The sequence below is a fragment of the Lepisma saccharinum genome, chromosome 18 (genome assembly GCF_977018435.1).
Source record: "Lepisma saccharinum chromosome 18, izLepSacc3.1, whole genome shotgun sequence".
Classification (NCBI taxonomy): Eukaryota; Metazoa; Arthropoda; class Insecta; order Zygentoma; family Lepismatidae; genus Lepisma; species Lepisma saccharinum.
Window position 1 is genome coordinate 33,756,011 of NC_139246.1, and position 27,819 is coordinate 33,783,829.

Here is a 27,819-nt window from a genome sequence, read left to right on the forward strand (position 1 = left end):
ATACATTTTGCAATTTAGATTAACTTCCCCCAAAAGCAGAGAGCATATGTCAGTACTGGATGTATTTGGCCAAAATAAACAATTCTTAGTCTTTTAGAAATTAAATGTTTCTTAAGACCCTCATCATAAAACATAATTTGCTTAAAGTTTTGGTTAGGTTATCAATATGTACATTCCATGACAGGTTTTGATCAATCCACACACTCAAGTAAACTAAATCAATCAATCAATCCCCGATCTAACACATGGATGTGTTGATGTTTTCTCACTTTATTTATTATTATTTTTTTTTCAACACATCCATGGAAGTTTGCAGCACTTCCTTTGAGAACTGCTGCTGTAGGTGCATATTTATAGAGATAGCAATAAATGTGTAAATGTGCACAGATATACTGAACTATGTAGAAATGTAACCATGTATACTACACCAAGCAGTAAACAAAATCACATTTATATTTCTGTAATGTTACAATGTTTAGTTATACTACCTATCTATAAGACGCCAAGGGTCCCAGGTTCGAATCCCGGTCGGGCTTGGTTGTTTGTGAATGTCCATTCATCAATTTCATCATTTCATTACTCATCCCCATCTTCGCAAATTAGCCAAGAGGCACAAAATGCGAAGTAAAATAAACTAAATAAAAAAAATCAAAATGCTACATGGATTCATTCTCTTTCTTTTTAATCACTAAAATAGTGTGCTAACAATTAAAGGAGCTAATATTTAATATTTATTTCAGAGTTACTATGGGAAGATTGAAATGGTAGATGATAAAAATATTGTTCTGAACAGAATAGTCAATAATGATCTACGTCCTGTTCAGTATCGACTCCATTTTCCTGTTACAAATCCTTTACCTCAAGTCACTGATGTATTAGTCAATGACTGCTTAATCTGTTCAGGACCTCAAGGTGAGTTCATTAAGTACTTCAAATGGAGTACACTAAATTGTTTGGCTACCACAATTTTCTTGTTGATCTAAATGTCTTAAATATTAATTTGTGTATTTTGGATAATTATGGTCAAATAGGAAGAACAAATGTAATGGGTGTCAGATTACATTTCATTCTATTCTTATTAGTCTTCATCATCATTTATTAAAATGATTTATTCTTCCTTGACGTTTGCACAGCTACTGTTGTGAATTACAAAATAATACAATAAATCTTATTTTGGAAGTATTTTTTCATTATTCTGGTTGTGTTTTAGAACAAGCTGTTTTCCAGAACTTTTTTAAGTACACTTTTTCTCTCTCTCTCTTACATTGATTGGATGGGAGTCAGAAATCTGTTAGTTGAGTGGGTAAAATGGGGTCAGCTCAACTTGAAGTTTTGGGAAATAGAATGAGACATTGCCAGAAGAGTAAGTGAAGCTTATTGTATTATTTTGCACCTTATATGTAATCAGCATTGGCTCAGCTTTCATCAACTGTTTGAATTAACTACAAGTAACTCAAGTACAAATTCATTTTGTTATTTTCAATGTTGTATTACTATATAAATAACAAATCTTTATTATTTCAGCAAATGGTCGTGTAGTCACTTCTATTAATCTTCAGCACACATTTTATACATCACCAAATCCAATACCACAAGACACTTGGATTCTGGAGTATGAAGTACGAAAGCGGCGTGCAGTATGTAAGTATTAGGTCTCTTATGATATATCTAATATGCTTTCTTTGATGCTAGGAACCATATACAGCTGAGATTGACATTAGTTATATGTTATTTTGCAAAACATAACTCAGGCTGTAGCACTGCAATTCATGGTTATGTCAGTTGAAAGCTTGGCTGGGCTTATTTTAAAAAAATAATTTAATTTCTATTTTTGAATAACCCCTTGCTGAAATTCTATATTTCTGAACACTATGAGAGCTTTCAGAACTAAAATGACAAGAGACACATGACAAGCAACATAACCACAAACTGCATTCACCAGAATAGGAACTTTCCCTTCAATTTTGTAAATAAATTATCCATTTTATGATCAACAGATTGGGATCAACATGATGCATGTGAGAAAACAGTCCAGCCCGAGTGACATGCATGTGACAAGTGACACATGTAGCTTGTCATGCTGCTCTCTTACAAGAGCTTGCATTTATTTCTGAAGGTTAGTTTTTCACTTCGTTCCTTGTCACTTCAGTCGAATAGCTCTCTTAAGCTCTCTTATATGTTTAGAATTCCTCATCAACTATTCAGAATAATCTTTAAATGGGTTACCATTCCTATCGCTTAGATATTTATAATAGAAAATAGGTCCCGAACCATGACCATATGGTCTAAGCCATCAGGCTTTGGGCTCAGGCTATGGAATGCATGCTGCTTTGAGTCACTTCAGAGGAAACAAATAAACTCTTCTCCTGAGATTTCTGCCAGTTTATTGAACTGGTGGCCACCCACCTCATGAGGAAATTTGGTAGCTACGAATGACTAGTGTCACCCAGCCATGGAAAACCTACAACAAGACTGGGGATTCATCATGCTGACCGCACGCACCTCATAACTGGTTGGATTGGATGATTGCCCACCTCTGCTGAAGCTTGTGGGAGTGAGGCCCTTGTCCTTTGCCCTTACGGGCTGTTGTTTCATTGAAGTTAAAATAGAAAATAGAATCATAATGCCAAAAATCTTACAAGAATCAGATCAAAATTAAATAACGTGGTGCAGTCGCATTTTGCGAGTCAAAACCTACCAAGTGATTTTCCATATTGTGACAACTGGTTCACCCATAAAACTCAACCATTGCAATTACCTGGCTTTCTCGATCAGAGCTCACTTCTTCTTCCTTTCACGTAGCTCCCCAATTGTTGGGTCACCACCAAAATTTTGGAGTTCCTTACAAGAACCAGTGGCATATTCTGCATGTTGCCGTGCTTACCATCGGTAAACTAACTTTTAAACATTTAGCTTTAGTATATGGATTATTGCCCATTATATGTTATGCAAAACTATCAAAACAAGCTTGTAAACCAGTAAATTATTTAATGAACTTAAAGACTGGTTTATATACATCACTGATCATTCTCCACTGCACCCTTCTCAACCGGGTTTCCTCCCTGATTGTATGCTGGGAGGGCGAGGGAGCAAAAGAAAGTGTTTTTTTAAAAACACGAAGCCTGCTAAAGGGTTAGCTCCACTGCTGCAAACACCGTGGCAGAAGAAAATTGCTTGTTCCTCCCTGCTGTCTTGTGTCATGCTTGTCATAGGCAGTGTTGCTACATGAACGGAAATTTCCCTTGGTGCAGGGAAATGTAGGTCCAAGTTTAGGTAAAAGGGTAGATTTTATGAAAAATGTTGAAATTGCTGGAAAATTTAAGTTGTCAGACTTCTGTTGGTGTTTTATTTCTATTACATCTAATTAATATAGATGGGGTGTACAATAAATAAGAATTGTTGCGGTAAACAAGGCCAAATTTTCGGAATATGCTACTGCCAAGAACTGAATCATGCACCCCAAAAGCAAGGCCTCTAAATCTTTGGCCACACAGGAGGCCCTTAAAAAAAATATCTAGTAAACACAAAATTCAATGATTCTTGTAGGAGAAATTCTAAGCAGTTTTATGTTTCAGATTTTCAAAAATTGCTTTATCACAGGATTGGATTGATCTTGCCCAAGATAGGGACAGATGGAAGGCTTGTGTTGCTGCAGCCATAAAGCTTCGGGTTTAAGAAGGCTAGAGAGTTATTTAGTTAGCTTTATCACAGGCTTGAGCATCTCAATTGCACTTTGGAAGCTAGCAAGCTTTTTCACCTGCATACTACACCTCAAGGCCATTAAGCAACAGAGTAGGAATTGGGGAGCTGCTTGTGTTGGGGAAGGCACACTTTCTTTTCACAGAAATACCTCCTAGTTCTTCTGTCTAGGTTGCAATGCATACACTCAGTGCTTGAAGTGAGGGCAATGGTATTCCCCCAGCTAACAGAATTTTTGCAAAGCATCCTCCCAGCTGACTCATTGATTGATTGATTTGCTTTATTTTACTTTGCTTTTTGGGCCACTTTTGGCTATTTTGCGAAGATGGGGATGAGTGATGATATGATGAAATTGATGAATGGACACTCACAACAATCCATGCCCAGGCTGGTATTCGAACCCGCAACCTCTGGCTTCATAGCACAATGTGCTAACCACTCCACCACAGGGACTGGCCCAGCTGACTCCTTGTCACAGTGTTAAACCATGAGCATTCCCCCAGCTAAGATTTTCCACTTCATGCACTGACCACACTGCATGAATGTGACTTTACCCTCTAACAATGCTACAGCACTGACGTTCACTCTTTAATTTACAAGTGCAGAGAGTGATTTTTCACAAATATGGTAGGTTAATCAGGCCTGCTATAGCATAACAAAACATAGAAATAATTTTTAAAAATCATACCTTAATTACACATTTTGTAAGAAATGGTATTGCTGCAACTTCACTTTCTTGTGTATGCTACTACGTGAATTTTAACTGAAATGCAATTCCAGCATCAGGATGTGTGTCTTTGCTGCATCCAGAACCAACAACTTCGCGACCTCCACCAAACACGAATTCATGGTTCACTTCAGTGTTTACATGGCAGCCAGAAGTGACAACCACAGAAAGACCTCGGAGGCCATTTTGGCATACCACTCCTCGAATTCATGTAACTGAAGCTACTACAACTCAAAGGATTGAAAGTGAAGGTAAAATAGCTCTAATTTTTATCTTGAAATGACACTAGATCTTATGTTCGCATATTTTACATTTTTCTTCATTACGCATCCATGGTCTCAACATAGCAAAATGTTAAAATATTTTCCCTAATTTTACATTTTTCAGGACTTTGTTTATTTTTCATCTTAGACCCATAAAAAAACAATGTAAAATTGAAGTTCCATTGTATGCTAATGTTTTTTTTTAAAAATATATGGTGTGCATCTCTTGTAATTCTCATGATGATATTGTTTTTGAATGCATGGGGGAATATGGTTATTTAAAATATGCTGTGCAATTATTATTTAAGAATAGGTGATATTTGAGTACTTTTATTGATGGAACTAGAATTTTTTAAATCTTTGCACATACATACTATTACTTTGAAAAATTGCATTTCAAATCTCTTAGATAATAGCTTACTGAAAAGTTACGTGAAAATTGTGGCTCAACCAGGAATCGAACTTGGGTCTTTCCCAAGTAACCAATAGTGATTAGCCCAACGTGAAAATGGTTGGCCAAACGTAAGTACAGGAAAAACTAAAATATGCTGACCAAGGCAGTAATTTATTTTATAAAAAAACATAAACTAACGTAACGTTTCAACCTTCTAGCAAGGTCTTCTTCAGACTCTGTATCAAGTACAAAAAGTACAGAGTCTGAAGAAGACCTTGCTAGAAGGTTGAAACGTTATGTTAGTTTATGTTTTTTTTATAAAATAAATTACTGCCTTGGTCAGCATATTTTAGTTTTTCATAATCATGGAAACAAGGCTTAATGGTGTTGTAAGTACAGGGTGTTTCTAAAATAACAACTCATTTTTTGTGAAAACACTCTTTAATGAAAGAAAAACAAACACAGATGGAATGTACAGTCCCACTAGATCTACGTTCACCTCAGTTCAACAAGGCCCCCCTGCATGTCAACACAGGAACCCCACCTTTCGACACAGTCCCTAAAAACCCTTTCCAGCATTTGTGGTGTAATGTTATTCACAGCCTGAATAATTCGTCCCTTGAGTTGTTCAACGGAGTTGATCTTGACCTTGTACACTTGCGATTTGATAAAACCCCAGGCAAAAAAAAAATCCAAGGGTGTGAGATCTGATCTTGGTGCCCATTTCCATCATGAACCTCATCCAATCCAGCGGTCCGGAAATGTCTCATCCAGATAATATCTTAAAATGTGAGCAAAGTGGGGAGGGGCACCAACCTGTTGGTAGAACACAGTACCCAGGATGCCGTCGGCTAGCAACTGAGGTTCCAAGAAGCATGTCCAGATAAGCATTGGATTGAATTGTGTCCTCTGCAAAGAAGAATGGGCCGTACACCTTCCCTTTCTTGATCCCTAACCACCCATAAACTTTCGGCCTTGCTCTTTCCCACTCCATTGTTTCATGTGGCTGCTCATCTGCCCAGATACGGGTGTTATGTCGGTTCACCATCCCACAGGTGTGGAATGTCGACTCATCGCTAAAGAGTGCGTTGTCCATTAGGTTTTCATTCGCAACAGTGTCTAGGAGATCCGGGCATATCTCCTGCCTTGTGGCATAATCCTCGGGTTCAATGTGGTTTTGTATCTGCACATGATAGGTCCTTTTTTAAAAGGATATAATGCAGTATTCACCACACACTGGTGTGGGAGATCTCTGGATGCTCCCGACTTAGCTGATGGGTAGATGCAGTAGGGCTCCTTTCAATAGCCTCACGGATGATCTGGACATGTTCCTGTGCAATTGGCGGATGACCTGGACGTTGCACATCATGGACGCTCCCAGTCCTCTTGAATTTGTTAATCAGGAGATGGATATTCTTCCTCGTTGGTGCCTCCTTGTGGTATTGTTGCCGAAACCTTTCCTGGATGGCTGCAAAGGTTTGGCCAAACAGTCTCCACCAAACAATACTGGTTCTTTCTTCTATAGTGAGCATCTTTCAGTTAGACCTAAAAGCAAAAACAGATGTCAGGTTTTTCTATGAAAGGAGTTGTTATTTTAGAAACACCCAGTACATACTGTTGGGCAACAGTAATTTTGACCTTGGTTCCAACATTGGCCAAGGTGTGGTTTTTAAATGCGGCCAAAATACTGAAAACTTTTCAATAGTAATGAGAAGTTGTAGTACGTATCTGTGCCTCCCTGACGGTGTAGTGGTAAAGACATTACCTTGTAATCAAGGGGTCCCTGGTTCAATACCAGGTGGAGGCACATAGTAGTTCATATCACACTTTGAACTGTTTGTCCAGTCCTCATTAGCCTTTCTGTGCATAAAGTGAACGTAAAACATAAACTCAAACATATGTAACTGTAATATAATTTCACTAAAATTAACTTCTAATTTCTGTCAGCTAGTTGTGGCATCTCGTTCAGAGTGAATCCTCTTGTAATAAATGGCAAAGACACAAGCAGGAGAGACTGGCCATGGCAGGTGGCCATATTCATAAAAAATTCGCTCGGGCTCCAGTTCCAGTGTGGAGGAAATCTCATCAATAACAGGCATGTACTTACTGGTAAGTGAGATTACTGAAATTTACAAAGTGTGAGTGAGGGCATTTTCTGAAAGTTGTAATGAAATGTATAACTTTTACAAATCTAACTGGTCTGAGTATGTATTCACACATAAACCATGGTACTTACTTCAGTGAAAAAAATCTAATATCAGTTAAAGAAGTAGTATATTGATTAGAAATCTACATTGTGAAACAAATTTTTCATTAACAATGCTTGTTCGTATGGTAGAAATAAAATTCACTGGCAACATCTGTGCTCATTTTCATAAGAGGAGATACAGACACAATGATCTTGTGTACAATGATTTATCCACACACCCCTAACACCCCCCCCCCACCTAATTCTTTTTCTGAAAGGCCCACTTGATGGTAATTTTGGCTCAAAATTTTCCCTTACATCCTTGTAAATTCGGACCTACATCCCTCACCCAAATTACACTAGATATCTGATCTTATGTTGTGGACAAACCCTGGCTTGTGCATGTCCTTTATATAGCTTCATATATTATATTTTCCATATTAGTACAGTTTAAAGCTACTATATGAGCACACATCTACCACTGCCACTTTTACACTTTTACAGAACAAATCTACTCAATCCACAAGTTTCATCTGAAAATGAATTTCATAATATTCAGATGACTTCTTTTTTGAAATTACCACTTACCATAATTCCTTAAATGAATTAAGCTTGTGAATTTTTTGAAACATGGCTTAAGTAAATATTAGTTCACACTAGTTTCAACGAGCAAAAGGTTCTGAATAAAAGATTGTAATTTTCATAGATGAGGTTATTTGTATCAACAAATAAACCCCGGCAGTAACCAAAGTAGAAGAATGAACTAACGCAGAAACTGGGGTCGGTGCACCCATTGCTGCTGACAGCCCAAATGGGGCTGATATAGGGAAAAGACTAAAAACACCTGCAAATAGGTCATAATCATAATAATCATAATCTTTATTCATCCGTTGACCCATTTTTTCATGGGTATGGATTTCGTCCAGATACATGACAATATAAAGTATGGTATACAAGCAATTACAATATAAGAACAAAAGATTTTTACATGCTGCACATATGTGATAAAAAATAAAAAAAAAATAATTGTGCATTACATTCACAATATTAAAAACAATGATAAGCATATATACCTGTATAATATATATATATATTTTGTTGTAAGCCCGTTTACCTCGGCTCTGAGAGGTCACAGGGAAGTTTCATTTAAACATTTAGGTAGAGCTTAATAATATCTGATGGCTGAACCTGCTCCGTAGGAGGGTAGAGATATGGAAAGTTGGTGTAAAAGGTTATTCACGCTTGTTCATACCTGGTAGATGTGTGTGATGTCTTGTCCTAATGCTTCTCGCAGACCGAATCGTGACAGTTCCAAGGTTCTATCCAGCGACCCTCAGTTCACCAAGCCAAGCGATCCCTTGCGCCTTGTAGCATGCTAGGCAGCGGTAACTCCGTGTTCCATCGTTGTAGTTAGCAGTGTAACGTGTTGTTTAAATAATCGGACTAGTTATCCATGTAGCGTCGATGAGTGTCAGAATCAAAAGAGAGCGAGCTCCGGGTAGGAGCTTGCGTTTATCATTCTAGGCGTCGAAAGGTTGTTAAACCTTTCAAACGCGGTAGATCCTGTTTAGATCCATGCGTTTGCCTTTCCAGTTCCTTGTTTTACGGAAGTTACAAGCTAGCGCATTCTTGGGATCACTCGCTGGTCGGACAAGTTCAGGAAATAAACAAGTGTGAATATTAACATGACCAGGTTTTCTCGGTTTAATGGTCTCCATATCTCTACATTCCCCTTGTTGAAATAATCGAACCACTCTGTGATGGTCGACTACCTCGTCCGGAGTAGGTTATATTTAAAAATTATGATTTATTAACATATCAAAACTCGTAGAAAACCAATACAGTAAATCAATCACTAGAAGAATCACATCACCGTAAAAAAAAAATTGAAATCACCAGAAGAGTCATATCATATCGTGGCACCAAACACCGTTGAGAAAAAAAAATATAATAACACGTAGAGAAAAAAAAAATTGTAGGTCATAGCCTCTTATAAACTCAAAAAGTACGAGCACAAATAGCTAAGTTCTGAGGCATGGAGAAAAATAATTACATAAGTGTGACACTGAACTAGTTTTGATTGAATGATGACAGCACAATAATAATAAAAAAAAAAAAACACATGTCAGCACAGTGTGAAGAAACGCCGGGAACCGCAAGCGGTTGTATTTACTGTTTGCTGAGTTCAAAGTACACGCGGCGGAACATACACGATGCTGGGCGGAGCCTTGAGGTATGTTACCTATGGCAACTCTGTAAACTGCATGCCGCCATAGGCTGGACGTTCTGTGCGGCTGACGATAAAAAAAAAACACAAAAGAAAGAGACGTATCTCTAATCCAGTATGGGCAGTACCCATGGGCCCAAACTTTGGCACTGTAATGGACATGCGTGCGTACTAATAGCGTGTGCCTTACGGTAGTTGAAGTAGCTGAGCACCGTAACACTTTTAGCCGATGAAAAATAACATATGCATCATATGACGTCAGGAAACAGGAGCAGGATGCACTCAGTGGGAGGGGCCTTCTGGAAGTCAAATTTGCGATGGCGCTTCGGGGCAAGAAACGTCCTGGGTAAAAAGCTCCAGTTCTGCATCGCGGCTTGGAAGATGGAAAAATCAGCCATGGGGTCCAGACGGGAACGGGTCCTTGTTGGGGCTGGAACTCCACAAAATCGTCGTCGGTCTCTGCGATGAGCCTAGGTCTGTCGCTCGATGGTACAAGCCAGTGGTCGTCATGGGTCCGGTAGCATCCGTGGCGATGAGAAAATGAAACAAGCGCAAAAAGGGAAAAATTAGGAAAAAGCAAAAGGTAGTGGAGCAGAGTTACAATAAATGATGACGGGTTATAAAATCGATTGAAAAGGGACTTACAGTTAAAACTGGTGAATTATTTTGGGGGGGAGGGGAGGTAATGTCTAATTTGAATGACGGCGAAGGGGCGTTATTACTTATATGATGTAGAGTTTTTAAGGGAGCCTGTTTATGATTAACAGGTTTACCTGAAGAAAAGTTCGCCGGGGCAACGGGGGGGGGGGGGGGAGTAGGTGGAATAATTCCATGTTGTAAGGAAAGTTCGCCGGGGGGCAACGGGGGGGTAGTTAGAATAGTCGGCTTAGCCGGGAATGAAATGAGAAAAGAAAGGAGAATTCAGCGATAATAGAACGAACTAAGTGATTACGAGACATTTCCTTCTGTAATATGTGTAAATGTCGTTTATAAAAGCAATTGCAAGAATTTTACGTGTCTTGTGGACAAAGGTTTAAGCGCCTTCGATTCGCTGCTAATAAAAAAAAATGAAAAAGAAGTGAAAAAGAGTAAGTAATAGATTTGTGTAAGAGTTCGTTGAAAAATACAGTAGATTGTAATTTCATGGGATATGAGCTATACCATGTTGTATGCTATCAATATTGGAACTATAATATTAAAGGAGAGAGTGGGAACATTTGCCTATATGTATTATATGCTTTATTAACATATTTAGTGCATTGCAGCTTTCAAAGAAGCAGTTCGCGTTACACCTAAGCGTAAATAAAAAAATTGCTATGACCAAAAAGCCAATTGTTCAAGCAAGTTCTACGCAGTTCATTTGTTCTTTAAATCATTGATCTTGTTCTATCTTAGTTCATTCGTTCTTTATTTCTTTGTACTTTTTTCTTCATTTGAGCGTATATGTACCAGCAAATGGGGAAAAAAAATATTTGCTAGTTAGATCATAAACACACTAAGTACTTATTAGTCAAATCAGCTAAGTGATATGTTCTGACTATTACTATGCGTTGAATCGCAAATTATAAAATAACATTAAAATATCTGTAAAAAAAAATTAATTATTAGGCAAGAGATGTATTATAAATGTTCCGACGATTGAGATAGCATTCTGTAATCCTGATCTTGTTAAAAATAAAATGAGTTCGTTCTAACGAAGAAATGCAGTGCGAGCACTGGAAGTGGAAAGAGGGGGGAGGGGAGTCGATGAGCGTGAGAAAATGCTGGATCAGGGGATGCTAGCATGTACGCAACGAGGAGCGAGTAGGCTAAAGTAGGTGACAACGGAGTGGCGTGTTAATGAATGTTACTGGGGTTATCATGGCACTAGTCGTAGCGGGCTTTGAGTCTAGAAATAGTAATAGTGTCAGTCTTTTGTTTATTCCTGCTGGCGATGTAAGTTACTTCGTAGGAATTCTCATTAACTTTGCGAAGAATAGTTCCTTTGTACTTATAAGAGGACGCAAAGGCTTTTGACACACCTGGAGTTGGAGTGGCATCTAGAATCCATACATGTTGTCCTGGTGAGTACTGTATTTTCCTAGAAGTGCTGTCTGCGTACTTTTTCTGCTGTTCGTAACGCTTATGCAGGTTGTCATGTGCTGTCTTACGTATGGAGGTCAGGAGTTCAAGTCTCTGTGCGTTCGTCTGGGAAACATTGTCGGGGTTCGAAGGAAGGACTGCGTCAGCTAAGATCCTTGGGTTGTAGCCAAATAAAGTAAAATACGGGCTCTGGAGGGATCCAGAATGGATTGTAACATTGTGGCTGAACGCTGCGCTAGCTAAATAGTCACACCATGAAGCCTTCTTTTCTAACACAAAGACTCTCATAGCTTTCTTTAAGTAACTAAATGAACTTTCAACTAATCCATTCGTGAAATGGGCACAAGTATCTACATATTTTAGTTGTACGCCTGTAATATTAGCTAATTCTCGTAAGAGTAAACTTGAATTGGGTGTTGAACGATCTAAATAGATCGTTTCCGGGATGCCATGGACTAAAAAGACTTTCTCAACTAGGGCTGTTGCTATGTTTTGTGCATCGTGATTAGCCAAAGGAGCTGTAATTACGTACCTTGTACAACTATCTACTACCGATAGGAAATATTTGTATTTGTGCGTTTTTGAAGAGACTAAAGGACCACATACGTCAATATGAATTCGTTGGAAAGGAATTTGGGCTGGTTGAAATGTTTGCAGCGTATGCGGCTTAGAACCTTGTGGTTTCTTTGAAACCTGACAAGGGATGCAATGTCGAACCTTATCGTACACAAATTTCTTCATATTAGGGAAAAAGTAACGCATAAGCATTAAATTATATGTCTTTTGTGCACCTTGGTGACTTCCATTCATTTTGTGTGCATGAATAAGGTCGAAAACTTGATTTCTTAATACATGAGGAATACAAAGTCTATCCCTATTACCAGTTTTGATTTTATTAGTCCTGTATAAGACTCCATTTTTGAGTACATAAGAATACGAAAGCTTTTCTAGTTTAGGGTCACTAGCTTTGTCTTTGTTTTCTAATAAGTCAATAATGTCTCTGAAATAGGGGTCTTTACGTTGTTCTGAACTAATATCAAAATCTGCTGCTTGTGCATGAAATACTTGATGAAAGAATAAGTCATCATCATCATCTTTCTTGTCAGGATTAGTCTTTTCTATAGGGTTGTCTCTGGGAATTACAGGTGACTGAGTGTTTACTGTAGCATTGGGAAGAACTACTGGATGCTGGCTCATAAGGGAAGCAGATGGTGTAAAAAGTACAGGCTTATGGGTATTAGGTGTCGTAGTGGTGATGTTCAAATTGATATAAGTTTCTGTTCGTGGACTTAACTGAACTGTGTTTGAAAGGGTAGCTTTTCCCTCATACACATTTACATTTTCAATCTGGGTAAATATGTCATGTGACAGCTGGTGAGTCTTGTACTTTGATCTTAAAATACTATAATTTGGAGTACGTCCTAAATGACAAAGAGTTATTGTGTTGTCTTTCAACGACATTTCGCACCTCTGCGTTCGTAAAAAGTCATTTCCTAAAAGGGGAGGGACGTTAGTTGAATCTACTATTCTAAATGGGTGCGAATATTTACGCTTTCCAATTATGATAGGAAGAACTACAATTTCAGACACACTCAGTTTCGATCCGGACACACCTTGGATTGTGGATTGTACCTTGTATGTTTTTCTTTCAGTAGGGAGAAGGTGGGAAGGATAAATTGAGATTTGGGAACCCACGTCAATAAGTAAATCTACCTGTTTCCCTTGTATGCTACTATTAATAAAGTATAGGCCATTTCTCTCAATTATAGGAACTTTATCTAATCTGCTATTATCTTCGATTTCGTTCCTGCAAGTCGAAGACGATTTTAGTTTAAACTGCTCTCTCATTGTGGCTTGTAAAAGCAATTGTCGCTCTCGTGATTATAACGACCGCAAAACCTGCAGGCTGAGGTATTTGCATCGTCGCGATTAGCCTGATCTCGACGTTGAAACCTCTTGTTACTATTACCTCTGAATTGGCCTCGAGAGTTCGATCTAAAGTTACCTCTGTGATTAGCTCTAGAATTATTATTATTTCTGTAGGAAGAGGACTTATTATTCCCCTTGTTGAAACCTCTGTTATGTGCGTTTTGATTAGCCGTTTTCGCAAATTCCAGTACATTTGAGCAAAGATTGAAAAGAGAACTCGCGTTCATCTCTTCGGTTGAGTGCAGAGCTAAGGTCGAGATTTGTGACGAAAGTTTGTTTATTTCGTCACCAGAGGCGGCATTTGGAGCGTGTTTTTCTGTGGCTACGGCTGGTGGCGCCGCGCAGCGGACACTATCAGAACTCGGTACATGATACATTCCTTGATACACTGTGTGAGAATTATTTACGGGTGCTGGATTGGACTGTAGACTTTGGACTTGATGAGTCGATGGTGGAAGGAAAGGAGATGGATACTGGTTGTATGACACAAACTGCTGAGTCGGGTTGAGTGCATTACTGGGGAGGGGGGAATAGACCTGTGCATGCGAACAGCTGTGAAGTGGTGTCGGGATGAATGTCTGGGGTAAGCTTGCCTGTGCAATTGCCTGATCTATTTCCAATTTCTCCTCCAACATACGTGAATTAATTAATGACTGCTGGCGTTCGAAATTCTGTAGGTGGGCAATTAATTCTTCTGTTCTAGCAAAATGCTTGTTGGTTAAACAGCCAATGTATTTGGCTCGCAGTCCCGTGATGATGTAAGAGAGAGTTTGTTCTTCAGTGGCGTTCGGGAAGTATTGCTGGACTAATGCCTTTTTAGCAATAACATAGGTATGGATCGGTTCACTAATCATCTGTTTCTTTTGGAGAATTATCTGTACAGGATCTGCTGACAGGTACGATCCCTTAAATAGCGTACTTAGCTCGTCTTTGATATGGGTATATGTCAAGTCTACAAAATTGGGTCGTTTCTGTATGTCATGAAAATAAGTTAAAGCGGTGTCCGTCAAAAATAAAGGTAACATCTCTTTACGCTTAGCTTCCGACCATCCTGCGGCGTGTGCTACATTTTGGAACTTGAGGAAAAATGAGTCAATGTGCTTAGGGTCATTTCCGCTAAATGGTGCCGGGTATAATGCAGTGGGGATTGGGGTGGCCATGTTAGTGGTGGAAATTTGTACAGCTACGTTACCAGAACTATTAAGAGTGTTAGAGGAAGTTGAAACGGGAGCTGGGGTACTTGCTAAGGGTTGGGGTTGGTTTTTGTTGGGTGTTTGTAGTCCAAGGACAAATTGAGGGTAATTTCTATTAGCAGACCTTAACCGTGTTAGTGGAGGGGAGGGAATTGGGGATAAAGGTCGTGAATTTATTGGATTTGCCGTGATTGCAGTTGCTAACTCTATGATTTGGTCGAGGGAGGAATCTAGGTGTTCGTGCAACGCTATCTGTGACGTATTCATAAACGAAGGTTCGTCGTGCTGACCAAAGAACAAATGAAAGTATGGGTATACAGTTATTTATGTCATTAATATATCACTGGTCAAATAAGTATAAGCAAGTGTTCTCATTCCTGTGTGAATGATGCTTGAATACATGTTATGCAGAAGAACTAGATTTTGTTGAAAAAGGGGGGGGCTCCGCATAAAAGAAAAAGAGGGGTTGTTTTCCATAGGGTAATACACAAAAATGTCACTGGGTCTGACGCATCTTAAGCGTACTGTGGGAGTATGAGTTGGACTTACTAAAAATTTACTTTAAAAATGCTCCCAAAGTGGGAGGGAGGGGGGGAGAGAATAATTTAATGTAAAGCAATTCGTACAGGAGGGTACTTTAATTGCAAAAAGGGCCTGAAGCACCTCCACCATTTTGTAAGCCCGTTTACCTGGGCTCTGAGAGGTCACAGGGAAGTTTCATTTAAACATTTAGGTAGAGCTTAATAATATCTGATGGCTGAACCTGCTCCGTAGGAGGGTAGAGATATGGAAAGTTGGTGTAAAAGGTTATTCACGCTTGTTCATACCTGGTAGATGTGTGTGATGTCTTGTCCTAATGCTTCTCGCAGACCGAATCGTGACAGTTCCAAGGTTCTATCCAGCGACCCTCAGTTCACCAAGCCAAGCGATCCCTTGCACCTTGTAGCATGCTAGGCAGCGGTAACTCCGTGTTCCATCGTTGTAGTTAGCAGTGTAACGTGTTGTTTAAATAATTGGACTAGTTATCCATGTAGCGTCGATGAGTGTCAGAATCAAAAGAGAGCGAGCTCCGGGTAGGAGCTTGCGTTTATCATTCTAGGCGTCGAAAGGTTGTTAAACCTTTCAAACGCGGTAGATCCTGTTTAGATCCATGTGTTTGCCTTTCCAGTTCCTTGTTTTACGGAAGTTACAAGCTAGCGCATTCTTGGGATCACTCGCTGGTCGGACAAGTTCAGGAAATAAACAAGTGTGAATATTAACATGACGAGGTTTTCTCGGTTTAATGGTCTCCATATCTCTACAATTTATATAAAGTACATGCATGACTTTTTCTTTAAATTAGAGTTACATTGTTCCTTCTATAGTATTATTACATTTCTTTGTCTACTTGATATTTGTACCTAATCTAGTTTGTAGTTCATTGATGTCATACAGAGCTCTGTCTGTGATGTATATTTTGATTAGCTGCGATTTTTTCACTAATGAGTGATATTTTTTAGCCAAGGGGAAGGTTGTTGTGGAATTTTATACCTGCAGAATGTGGTGATCTGTCTGTCAAGAGTTAATCTGTTAGTCTGGATATGGAAGTTTTGTCTTTGTCTTGTATTATGTCCATGAATTTCTTCATTTCTTAATTGTGTCTTGTCATTAAGTACATAGATAATAGATTTATAAACATAGTGACTATACAGTCATAATTGGGTTTTCTCGAAAGGCAATTCTGCATGTGGATCTGGATGGTATTTTGCATTTAAGTCTAACAGCCCTTTTCTGCAGTGTGAACACTTCTTTTCTATGTCTATGAGCTGCCCCTCTCCAAGCTGTAATACAGTATTCTAAGTGAGGATAAATAAGACCATAATACAGGTTCATATTGATTTCCTTAATATTATATTGTGCAAGGATTTTCAATAGATAAAGATTTTTTGTGAGTTTATCACAGATATAGTCAATATGACATGCCCAATTTAATTTATCATCGATGATCAATCCTAGAAATTTTACATGGTTAGCATACTCTATTTCATTTTCATCTAAGAAAACCATCAAGTTATCAAAGTTCTTCTTGTTGCCAGGGTTAAAAATCATGAAATTTGTTTTTTGATGGTTTACATTTAGGCTATTAGTGTTGTACTGGGTTATTTGATTAATTGAGATGTAAGTCTGAATTTCTAAATGTTATTTTGTTTTGGCCTACATATTATGTTAGTGTCATCTGCATAGGCGATAGTTTGAGTCATGTTGTTCTTCGGTATGTCATTGATGTAAAGGATGAATAATAATGGACCAAGTAGATCCTTGACGATTTCTAGCTGGAGTAGAAGGTTTTGATAGATGAATTATCTACGTGCTCTATTTGAGTGCATTGTATTCGATCAAAGAGAAATGATTTAATTAAGTTATATGTGACACCTTGGATACCTAAACTATACAGTTTATGCATAAGTGTGTTGTGGTTGAGAGAGTCAAATGCTTTGAACAAATCTAGAAATACTGTGCTTGGAATTTCATTGTCCTCAAAGACTTTTTTATAAACTATACAATTGCAGAATTTGTTGATTTGTCTCTCTGAAAATCATGCTGATATTCATTTATAATATTAAATTTGGAGCAAAAATCATGTATATTGGATATTATTTTTTTTGAGAATTTTGGAGAAGGGTGAAGTAATTGCTATTGGTCTGTAATTTAAGGGGTCTGTTTTAGGCCCCTTTTTGTATATCAGTTTTATGACGCTCTTTTTTTTTAAGATCTTTTGGGAATATACCATTTCTTATAGATGAATTTATAGCAAATTGTAGAGGCAGGGGTAGACAGTGTGTACATTTTATTTATTAGATGGTTAGACCAACCATCAATATCACATGATTTCTTGTTATTTAGGGAATTAATAGTTTTCTCAAGGTCATTGATACTTATTTCCTCTAGCATAATAGAGTTTTGAATGGCATTAGTGTATTGGCCCAAATTTTCACTGTATTTTGTTTGCAATCTCCTGCTTGAGGTATCATTCACAAGTGTTTTATTGAATATTGTTGTTATGGTTTCTGGCTCTTTTACCTCAGTTCCATTTATATTTTCTTTGACTTTATTGTTATTTTTCCCTCGTTGCTTGTTTAGTATATCCCATTTGATTTTAGACTTATTGCTATTACTTTTTATTTTTTGTGATAAATGGTGAGCTTTCTCAGATTTGATTAATTTTTCGTACTCTTTTTTTCTTATTTTTATACATGTCATTATAATTTTTTTCTTTGATAGCTATGAATTTGTCATGGATACTCTTTAGTTATTTTTTTCTGCAGAATTTTGTTTGTGACCCAATCTTTATTTACTTTATTTAAATATATATATTTATTTTTAATAGAACATGCAACATTTAGATAACATACAAGTGTGTTTATTAAATTTTCCCAATTTTTTTCCATAGTATCTGATTGGTACACTTCTGTCCATTCTTCTTTTCTTAGAAGATAGGATGAATATCTGATATTATCTTCATTAATATTTCTGCATTATATTGCATATCTTTTTGTTATATTATGGATTACCTCTGCTTTTATCATGTCAGAAGGCATGTTAGTGCTAATGTCATCTATAAGAGTTTCAGTAGTGCGTTTTATTCTGGTGTTTTTTTTTTTTTTTTTTTTTTACAATTTGTTTAAACCCATGAGGTTTAAGAAGTTCTGAATACTCTTTACTTTTTGTATTGTTTTGAAGGAGATCAATATTTATGTCACCTAGAATAATGACATTGCAATTTGGCAGTGTTAACCTTTGTAACACAATATCTAATTTTGAAAGAAAATCGTGAACAAACCTGCTCAATCCACAAGTTTCATCTGAAAATTAATTTCATAATATTCAGACGACTACTTTTTTGGAATGACCACTTACCATAATTCCTAGAATGAATTAAGCCTGTGAAATTTTTGGAACTTGGCCTAAGTAAATATTAGTACTCGTAGTACATACTAGTTTCAATGAGCAAAAGGTTCTGAAGAAAAGATTGTAATTTCGTAGATGAGGTTATTTGTATCTCCCAAATGAGGCTGATGTAGAGACAAGACAAAGCACCTTCAATTAGGTATTAATATTAATTACTATCATATTATTAATGTCACCAATAATATTACAAATAAAGCATCCCCTATCTTATTCTACATTGTTTTTTCTACATCTCTAAATTGTGATCATGAGGATGAATGATAGCACAATGGGACATTATATTGCATTCAATGATGGCACAGTGGTAGCATCCTCGCCTTGTAATCAGGGGGTCCCAGGTTCGATACCCGATGGAGGCACATAGTGGTTCGGATCCCACTTTAAACTGTAGGTTCACTCCCGATTAGCCTATATGTGCATAAAATGGACTTAAAACAACAATTCAATCAATCAATCAATATTGCATTCAAATCAAAGATTGTGTAAATTTATATAGATTCCTGAAAGTGTAGCACAGATATATGCAGAATGTCAAGACATCCAGGTTTGACTCACAGTTATGCTATATTTTCCAATTTTAATTGCTGCAAGAGATCTAGGCCAATGAAGAATTTTGCCAACAAGAACTTATTTCAGGTTTAATGTAATGAATACAATAATGGAGATAAACCTGACTTGAATTTATTTCACACAGTGCCCAGATTGCAGTGTTTCATAGCTTCATTAAAGCAACACAATAAGAATTGAAAGAGTGGAGACTCTTTGAGAGACTGAATTTTCTTATTACTATCTTATTTTACCAGTTAATTTCTTTTATGAATTAATGTTTAAGTTGATGAGGTACAGTTTGCATAAGTTTCACATTTATTTCAATACTGTCGAAATGATAGTGAATATTGGAAAAACGTTGTCAATAGTTAGATTGATTTGGTTTCTAATGACGGAATTGGTGAGGGGACACTCACAAGAACACCCATGCATATGCTGGGTTTCAAACCTTGGACCCCTGGCATTGTCGCATGCTATGCTAACTACTCTGCCATAGAGGTTTAAAAAAATGATAAGTTCTAGGATATGTTTTTATCATCATGTTGCAGTTGTAAGCAGATCTACAAGTTTGATTGATACTTATTCTTTATTATCATAACCTTAAGAAATGTGTTTCAACTTGTACATATTTCTTTGGTGAACTTGGACTTATAACGCAATATAATTGGCTGATTGCATTAATTGGTTACGTTTTGATCTCAGCACCGAAGTTCCCGTGTTTGAGTTCTGGTCTCGGCATGGACATTATTTGCAAGTGTCCCTTCGTCTCTTATCTAATCATCACTCATACTCATAATTTTGATTAGCCTAAAAGTGGTAGAAAAACGATGCTAAATAACAGAAAATGAAAAATAAAAAAATATTAAAAATGAAACATATTTTATATTTTTTATCTAGATAAATTCTTCTTCAGCCTCTCTTTTTTCTGTTCATTGGTTTTGTGCAGTTATATTAAGTAATATATATATAATACTTCCATAAGTGTTCACGTATAATTCCTAGCACCAAGTCACGTAGAACACCAAGTCCATCCTTTTTGTTCAGATCCTCACACTCTGTGAAGGAGCTGTACCTCTCGTCTTTAAGATTTTGAGTAGGATGTAACATGTCCCACTAAAAAACAGGCTGGCCCATCCAATAATATATAATAAGCAAGTTTTGTGATTTAGATCAAATGGAAATGTACAGATAATGCAGTCTTATTTTTTTTCCCTGATGAGTACTCTCAGTGATTTTCCATATTCGCAATTACTTCATAATTTCAATTACCACTGTACCATTCATTTGTATAATTTGTTTTTACTCCTTGTAAAGTTTTATTTGAAATTGTGCTTTGTCCACGCCATACTGGATTGAACAGGTTCACATAAGATAAGATTTATTTAATTCATGAATCCCTTATTTGCATATACAGGCAGTGATATAGGACATGTCAGTTTGTTTACAATATCATAAACAATGTAGTATAATAAAACAATGATATACAATTTATGGTTACAGTAAAATATAGTAAAATTATAATACAATAATATGATGTCAATACAATACATGGTAACTGTGGAATATAATAAAATATCATTGAGTACAACATAATGTAATAAACTCTGCAATGAAAATGTTACCTTTTACCAGTAAGCACACCATGTTTGAAACCTCTGATGAATATTGAGATGCCTCAATATCAGTATAGCATCATGTGGTTTATGTTTTACGATACCTATTTTATTTTTATTAAGATCTGAATTAGTGAAAGTTGTTAAGAAACATATATTATTGCAGACTTAGGTATTCATCAATTGAGTAAAAACAGTGTTCCAGTAAGTATTTGTACAGTTCTCTCTTAAAGGCTTTGCAGGTTTCAATGTTTTTTATGAGGTTTGGAAGGTTGTTATACAATAGTGTCCCTGAGTACTTAGGTCCTCTTTTATATAGAACTGTATTTTGTACAGGTATTAGTATGTTAGTTCTATTTCTTGTGTTGTAATTCTGTATGTCATGGAGGTTGAAACAAATCGTAGAAGTTTGCTTTTACATAGCAGAGCAGGTGAAAAATATACAAGCATGGGAGTGGCAGAAAACCTAGATCCCTGAACAGCTTCCTACATGGTTCCTTTGGTCTTGCCCCCATTATGATTCATATAACTTTCTTTTGTAAGATAAAGATTTGCCTACTCTTGTACACATTTCCTCAGAATATAATTCCGTACGTTAACAAGGATTGAAATAATGAAAACAATTTATTACAGCTTATCTCCAAATTTGTGGTTGCCTTTATTACCTTGCTGGCATAGATTATCTTGCTGAATTTGCCTGCCAAATAGTTGATTTGTGGTTCCCAGCTAAGATTTTTGTTGATCCACAGCCCTAAAAATTTAACAGATTTCTCATAGTTTACCACATTGTTTTCTAATTTGATAGAAGGGTTACCTCATGGTTGGTTCCTTGTGTGTGGTTGGCTCCTTACTGCTATAGTTTCATTGACATTCATGTTTAGTTTGTTTGTTAAGAACCACTTATCGAGATCTTCTATTGTGTGATTAATGTTGGAAAGAAGATCACTGTTTTAACCAGTAATCACCACGCTTGTATCATCAGCGTATAAGACAGATCTCGCAGAGTTTAGTTTTTTTGGTAAGTCATTTATGTATAACACAAACAATATTGGTCCCAGTATAGATTCCTGAGGAACTCCACATGTTATTTTGCATTGTTCTGAGACACATGTTGTTGTACACACACTTTTTTCTTTTACCTGCTTAATTTCTGTGACTTGCATACGATTTTGTAAATAGGATTGAAACCATTCATTTGCTTTGCCTCTTATTCCATACTGTTTTAGCTTGTTTTGTAGGACCATGGTAGCTCAGTTGGTAGAGCATCTGTCTACCATGTGGAAGACCCAGGTTCAAATCCTGGGTGTGATGCTTATCATATCATCCCAACTATGGCCAAGATCAAGAATTTGTGGATCTCTACCTCCACACCACCCCATATGCCTTCATGGCATGTGTGCACATGCATGTTTACATTACCTTTTTACAGGTTCATGTAATACAAGTAGAATATTAAAATATTTTATTTAATCAAAATGGTGCAAACATTAGTTGAAAATTAAGGAAAAGTGTGAGATTTGCATAATTTCAAAGATATTTAGACTCTTCATTTGCACCTCATTTTTCGGGTTCTGTAAGATCTGAACCCAAAAAATATTGATGGCATCCATGAACAAACGTGAACAAAGAGAGTGATGATATCAGTGGTACTGGGCCAGGTCTCGTTTTGAGTGGCCTATTTTGTTATGCCCGTAATGTTCACTTCTTTAAGAACAAATAACTTTTAGTTGGAAATTGTTATATTAGAATATTTATAATGCAATTTTTTTCTTTTTCACAGCTGCACATTGCATTCAAAATCGATTTAAAGAACGTCGTCCAACAAATGCATTTGTTATATACATGGGAAAGTACAATATTCGCCAGTGGACAGAAATAGGAAACCAACCACGAGAGGTAAGATTATGTTGTAATCATTATTCATTCTTAACATAGCATGATTCCTTGTGGCTTTACAAGGTCGTGATGACTGGCTCAAACAGTGATCTTCTTTCCAACATTAGTCACACAACAGAGGATCTCGATAAGTGGTTCTCAACAAACAAACAAACTAAAACTGAATGTCAATAAATCTATAGCAGTAAATTTTCATCACACAAGGAGCCAACCACGAGGTAACCCTTCTATCAAATTAGAAAACAATGTGGTTAACTATGAGAAATCTGTTAAATTTTTAGGGCTGTGGATCAACGAAAATCTAAGCTGGGAACCACAGATCCACTATTTGGCAGGCAAATTCAGCAAGATAATCTACATCATCAAGGTAATAAAGGCAACCACAAATTTGGAGATAATGAAAACAATTTATTTCACTTTATTTCAATCCTTGTTAACATTCGGAATTATATTCTGGGGAAATGCATACAAGAGTAGGCAAATCTTTATCTTACAAAAGAAAGTTATATGAATCATAATGGGGGCAAGACCAAAGGAACCATGTAGGAAGCTGTTCAGGGATCTAGGTTTTCTGCCACTCCCATGCTTGTATATTTTTCACCTGCTATGCAATGTAAAAGCAAACTTCTACGATTTGTTTAGGTGCCACCATGACATACACAATTCCAACACAAGAAATAGAAAAACTTACTAATACCTGTACACAATACAGTTCTATATGAAAGAGGACCTAAGTACTCAGGGACACTATTGTATAACGACCTTCCAAACCACATAAAAAACATTGAAACCTGCAAAGCTTTTGACAGAGAACTGTACAAATACTTACTGGTACACTGCTTTTACTCAATTGATTAATATCTAAGCCTGCAATAATGTATGTTTCTAGTTTTCTTCACAACTTTTGCTAACTCATATCTTATTAAACATAAAATAGGTATCGTAAAACATAAACCACATTATGCTATGCTGATATTAAGGCAGCTCAATGTGCATCAGAGGTTCCAAACATAGTGTGGTTCCTGGTACAAGGTAACATTTTCATTGCAGAGTTTTATTACATTACATTGTACTCAATTTTATTTTATTATATTCCAGTTACCATGTATTGTATTGACATCATATTATTGTATTATAATTTTACTATATTTTACTGTAACCATAAATTGTATTTCACTGTTTTATTATAGTGCATAATAACATTGGAAGCGGCCCCGGCACCCACCCAGCATCGAATATCATGGGTACCTGGGGAAACCCTGGGGGGTAAAGGCAGTCAGGGGCGTGATTTTGATCACATAACCCTCACTCACGACCGGGTCAAGAAAGTGTGGGGCATTACCCCCACACCCCCTATACACCTTCATGGCATGGTGCTATGCACAGGGGAGCACTTTACATTTTTTTTATTATAGTGCATTGTTTATGATATTGTAAACACACTGAGATGTCCATTATCACTGCCTGTATATGCAAATAAGTGATTTATGGATGTAATAAAATCTTATCTTATCTTATTGAAAATACAATAACTGATGTAAACATTGATCATTCCACTTGGAGTCATTATGCTCAAACCAGGACTCCCTCAAATAGATGAAAAAAATGCTAATTAAACTAGTTGAAGGGCTCGGGTGTAAAACATGGTAAGTAACGAAATGCAGGTTTTGAGATATTGAAAGTTGATGTTTAAAAAAAAATTGATTTACAAATTAAAACAAATTTGTAAATTATTTACAGCAAATATTATTCACTTGTATGTTTACTATCATACAAACATGATATTTCATCCAAATTACTTCTTTCGGTGGTGCTACATGCGATTAGTTTGAGGTTTGTTCAAGGAATTGTTGCAGTTACCATGCTTTACATGCAACGATATTATCAAAATGAGTGATCAGATACCGCTTTATTCAGTCTAACTTGTGATGTCAGTTCAATAATAATATTTTGACATTAGACTTTTTATAGCAACCATAACAATTTGTAACACAAAAATGAGTGCCTTTAATAATAAAAATTTTATTCAATAAACAATAACCTGAGTTACTTGTTGTTTTTCGAAAGAAAGAAAATTGTTTTTTGAAAAAAAGAAAATCGTTTTTCGTTTTATGAAAAAAAAATCGTTTTTCGAAAAACTATTTTTTTTGGAAAAACAATTATTTTTTTTGAAATATGATTTTTTTAAAAAAACATTTTTCAGAATACTATTTTTTTCTTCGAAAAATCAATAAATGAAAAATCGAAAAATTTCATTTTCGAAAATCGAGGAACATTTTTTTTTTTTTTAAAGGCCATCCCTAGTTTAAATCTCTATCTCCAAGATAACAATTACCAGCCCCATGGCAGCGTGGTTAGGAAATTGCTCTACGGCGCCAGGGGTCCCAGCCTGGGCATTGATGTTTTTGAGTGTTTATTCATCAATTTCATCATATCATCTCTCATCTCCATCTTTGTAAATAAGCCAAAAGTGACACAAGACGTGAAGTAAAATAAAGCAAATCAATGAAGACACTATTATGACCTTGTAACTTTGTTGTATTTTTCTTTAACTTGACATGTTTGTACACATGGCATAAGTTTTTAATAGTTTTATAATTTCGAACCAAGAAGAAGACATATTTGCAATATCAACAATAAAATACTTTGCTTTCATCAAGTCACACATATCATAAATACGAAAGTTAATTAAATTACAAATACGTTATTAGGTCCACCATAAAAATATTATAACTTTTAAAAACTAAACTAAACACTTCGAGTACAATTCGACTCCATTTACGATGGACTACATGATGCACATTGTAACTCCAAAATGACCAAAATGTCACTTACCATGTTTTACACCCGAGCCCTTCAATTTATATCCCATACATGAATTTTGAATGTAAGCATTTCTCTAGATAACATTCTGTCACCATCATTTTCTTTGCTATATTACTGTGTGTATGTATGGGGCACAACAACATAATTTGAATTCTCAATTATATGTGAAAAATTGAATTTTTATTGCATGACTTTAGTGTCTAATTGTACAGATAGGAAGTCCATTACAGATTGCCAGTTATTGATTGAAAAATAGCCTCTGGCATATGAGTACAGCAGCATGGAGCCACACATTCTTCAAATTGGTGTCAGACACTGTCCACTACTCATTCTAAGATGTTTGTGTGATATCTGATACAATCCTTCACTTCCAAGATTGTGGCAGGACATATTTGGAATAGTTCTTTCTTAAGGAAGCCCCACGATGGGGAAGTTGGAAGAGCACAAATTCAGGGACCAAGTTGGCCATGGGATGTTTACATAAAAGGAAATCACTTTCTGTGAAAATGTCTTTTGGAAGAAATCAATGCACAATCTTGCATTCCACTGTTCTATGTTGGCACGCTGCGCAGAGTAACAACAAACAACAACTGATGCACAGTCTACTGTAAATGGCTGTGTACAGTCTAACAACACTGTTGTCCGTGGTACACTGTTGCTAGCATCATCATTATTTCCTACTCAAAGTATGCTATGAACACTGTGACACCCTGTATAAGACAAGTAAAGAGGAAACTCATCTAACCTTCATAACAGTCCTCTGAGAACCAGGTTCTGCCAAGCAGCTTTTTCATAGGATGACATGTGGTCAGTGTGTAGTCCCATCACTGTGGTTTTCTGACTATTGTGACCAGATACCACTACTATTTCTTTTTCAAGTAGCTCCCCAAATGACCTTATGATGCTGGATCAGCAATGACAGTTTGGAATCCCGTTGGGAATCGAAACTGGGACTAGTACCACCAAAAGGAAGAGTGCTAACGACTTGTCTACATAGGAGCTCATATAAGACAAATAACTTCTCAAAATTCTTCACATTAATATATGAATCTCTTAGCGTATAAATGGAAATCCTAATTGGAGAAATTATATTTCATTACAAGGGAAAGTTACTAGTTCGAGATTACTAATAAACAACTGTTTGAGATTCACGATTTTTCAAGTGGTTTTTAATTGTGTAACATCTGCTCGGACATAGTCCCTTCTGGCTTTCTAAACTGGGGAACACTACTTTGTTCTTTCAAGTAACATCCACTTTATGATACAGGATAACCACCATAATTTGGGGCTTACACCAGGGTGAAACCTGCATCTGTTTAACCTGCATATGAGAGTAAAAACTATTCAGCTATGCTGGATGCTTTCGTCTGCTAATATGGAATAATAAATTCAGGAACATTATGATTAACCTGCTTGTTACATGGAATTTTGTGCATGTCTGAGATGTTCTGTAGAATTCTATGCTTGTACAAATTTTTTTAAAAAATATATGATATCCTGACAGCTCCCTGGGACTGCTGCTACTGCAAGTCTGCTGGTTATAAATAAGAGAAACTGAGAGACTTGTTTGATATACAAAGGGTGAAGTTATAGTAAAAAATATCACATATTTATTATAATAATTAGAACTAGGATTAATTTCAAGTAAATTTTTCTTTTTAAAAAAAACTTAACAGAATTCAGAACAAGTCTGATGCTGGAAGGGAGTAATGACTTACCTTGAAAACTGTGGTAGCATGATTCTTGTATTAGCAGAAAAAAACTCATTTAACTTATTATTGAATATTTTATTTTCCCTTCTTGCTTAGCTTAACAATCAAATACATAAAACTGTAAAATTCAACTATAGTGTACCCCATACTTTCCAGAAAAAACATATTGTTAATTTCCTCTAAGAAGTAAACAAATCGATCGGAAAACTGAAAAAAAAAAACCATGTCTGTACTTTTGTATCAACCAGTTTTCACTGTATAATTTGTAATCTATTATCTTTCATACATTGTTTCTCTATGTCTTTTGTAGGCAGACCAAATCTTCATTCATCCAGATTGGGGTAGGAATCCATCTGGAGTGTGGGATGCAGACTTAGCCGTGATTCGCTTGGACACCCCTGTGGAATACAGCACATATGTTCAACCTATCTGCCTCTGGGACAGGGAAACCAACCTGGAACTTATTGTGGGCACTTTAGGAATAGTAAGTAATGTACAACTGCATGTTAGAGGCTAACATGATGATATGATGTTCATATGGGAATGACTTAAATAATTAAAAGTATGACTAAA

The 27,819-nt window shown here is 36.5% G+C and overlaps 1 protein-coding gene across 1 annotated transcript in view; it reads left to right on the forward strand.

The window, feature by feature from the left end:
- The window catches only part of LOC146002505 (serine protease gd-like), a 92,081-nt gene that overhangs the window by 48,506 nt on the left and 15,756 nt on the right, over positions 1-27,819 (forward strand). Inside the window, exons 3-8 of the mRNA XM_083140401.1 lie at positions 741-912; positions 1,525-1,641; positions 4,480-4,677; positions 7,031-7,192; positions 22,593-22,708; positions 27,557-27,730. Of these exons, the coding sequence (XP_082996527.1) occupies positions 741-912; positions 1,525-1,641; positions 4,480-4,677; positions 7,031-7,192; positions 22,593-22,708; positions 27,557-27,730 (939 nt within the window). The remainder of the gene's footprint in view (positions 1-740; positions 913-1,524; positions 1,642-4,479; positions 4,678-7,030; positions 7,193-22,592; positions 22,709-27,556; positions 27,731-27,819) is intronic.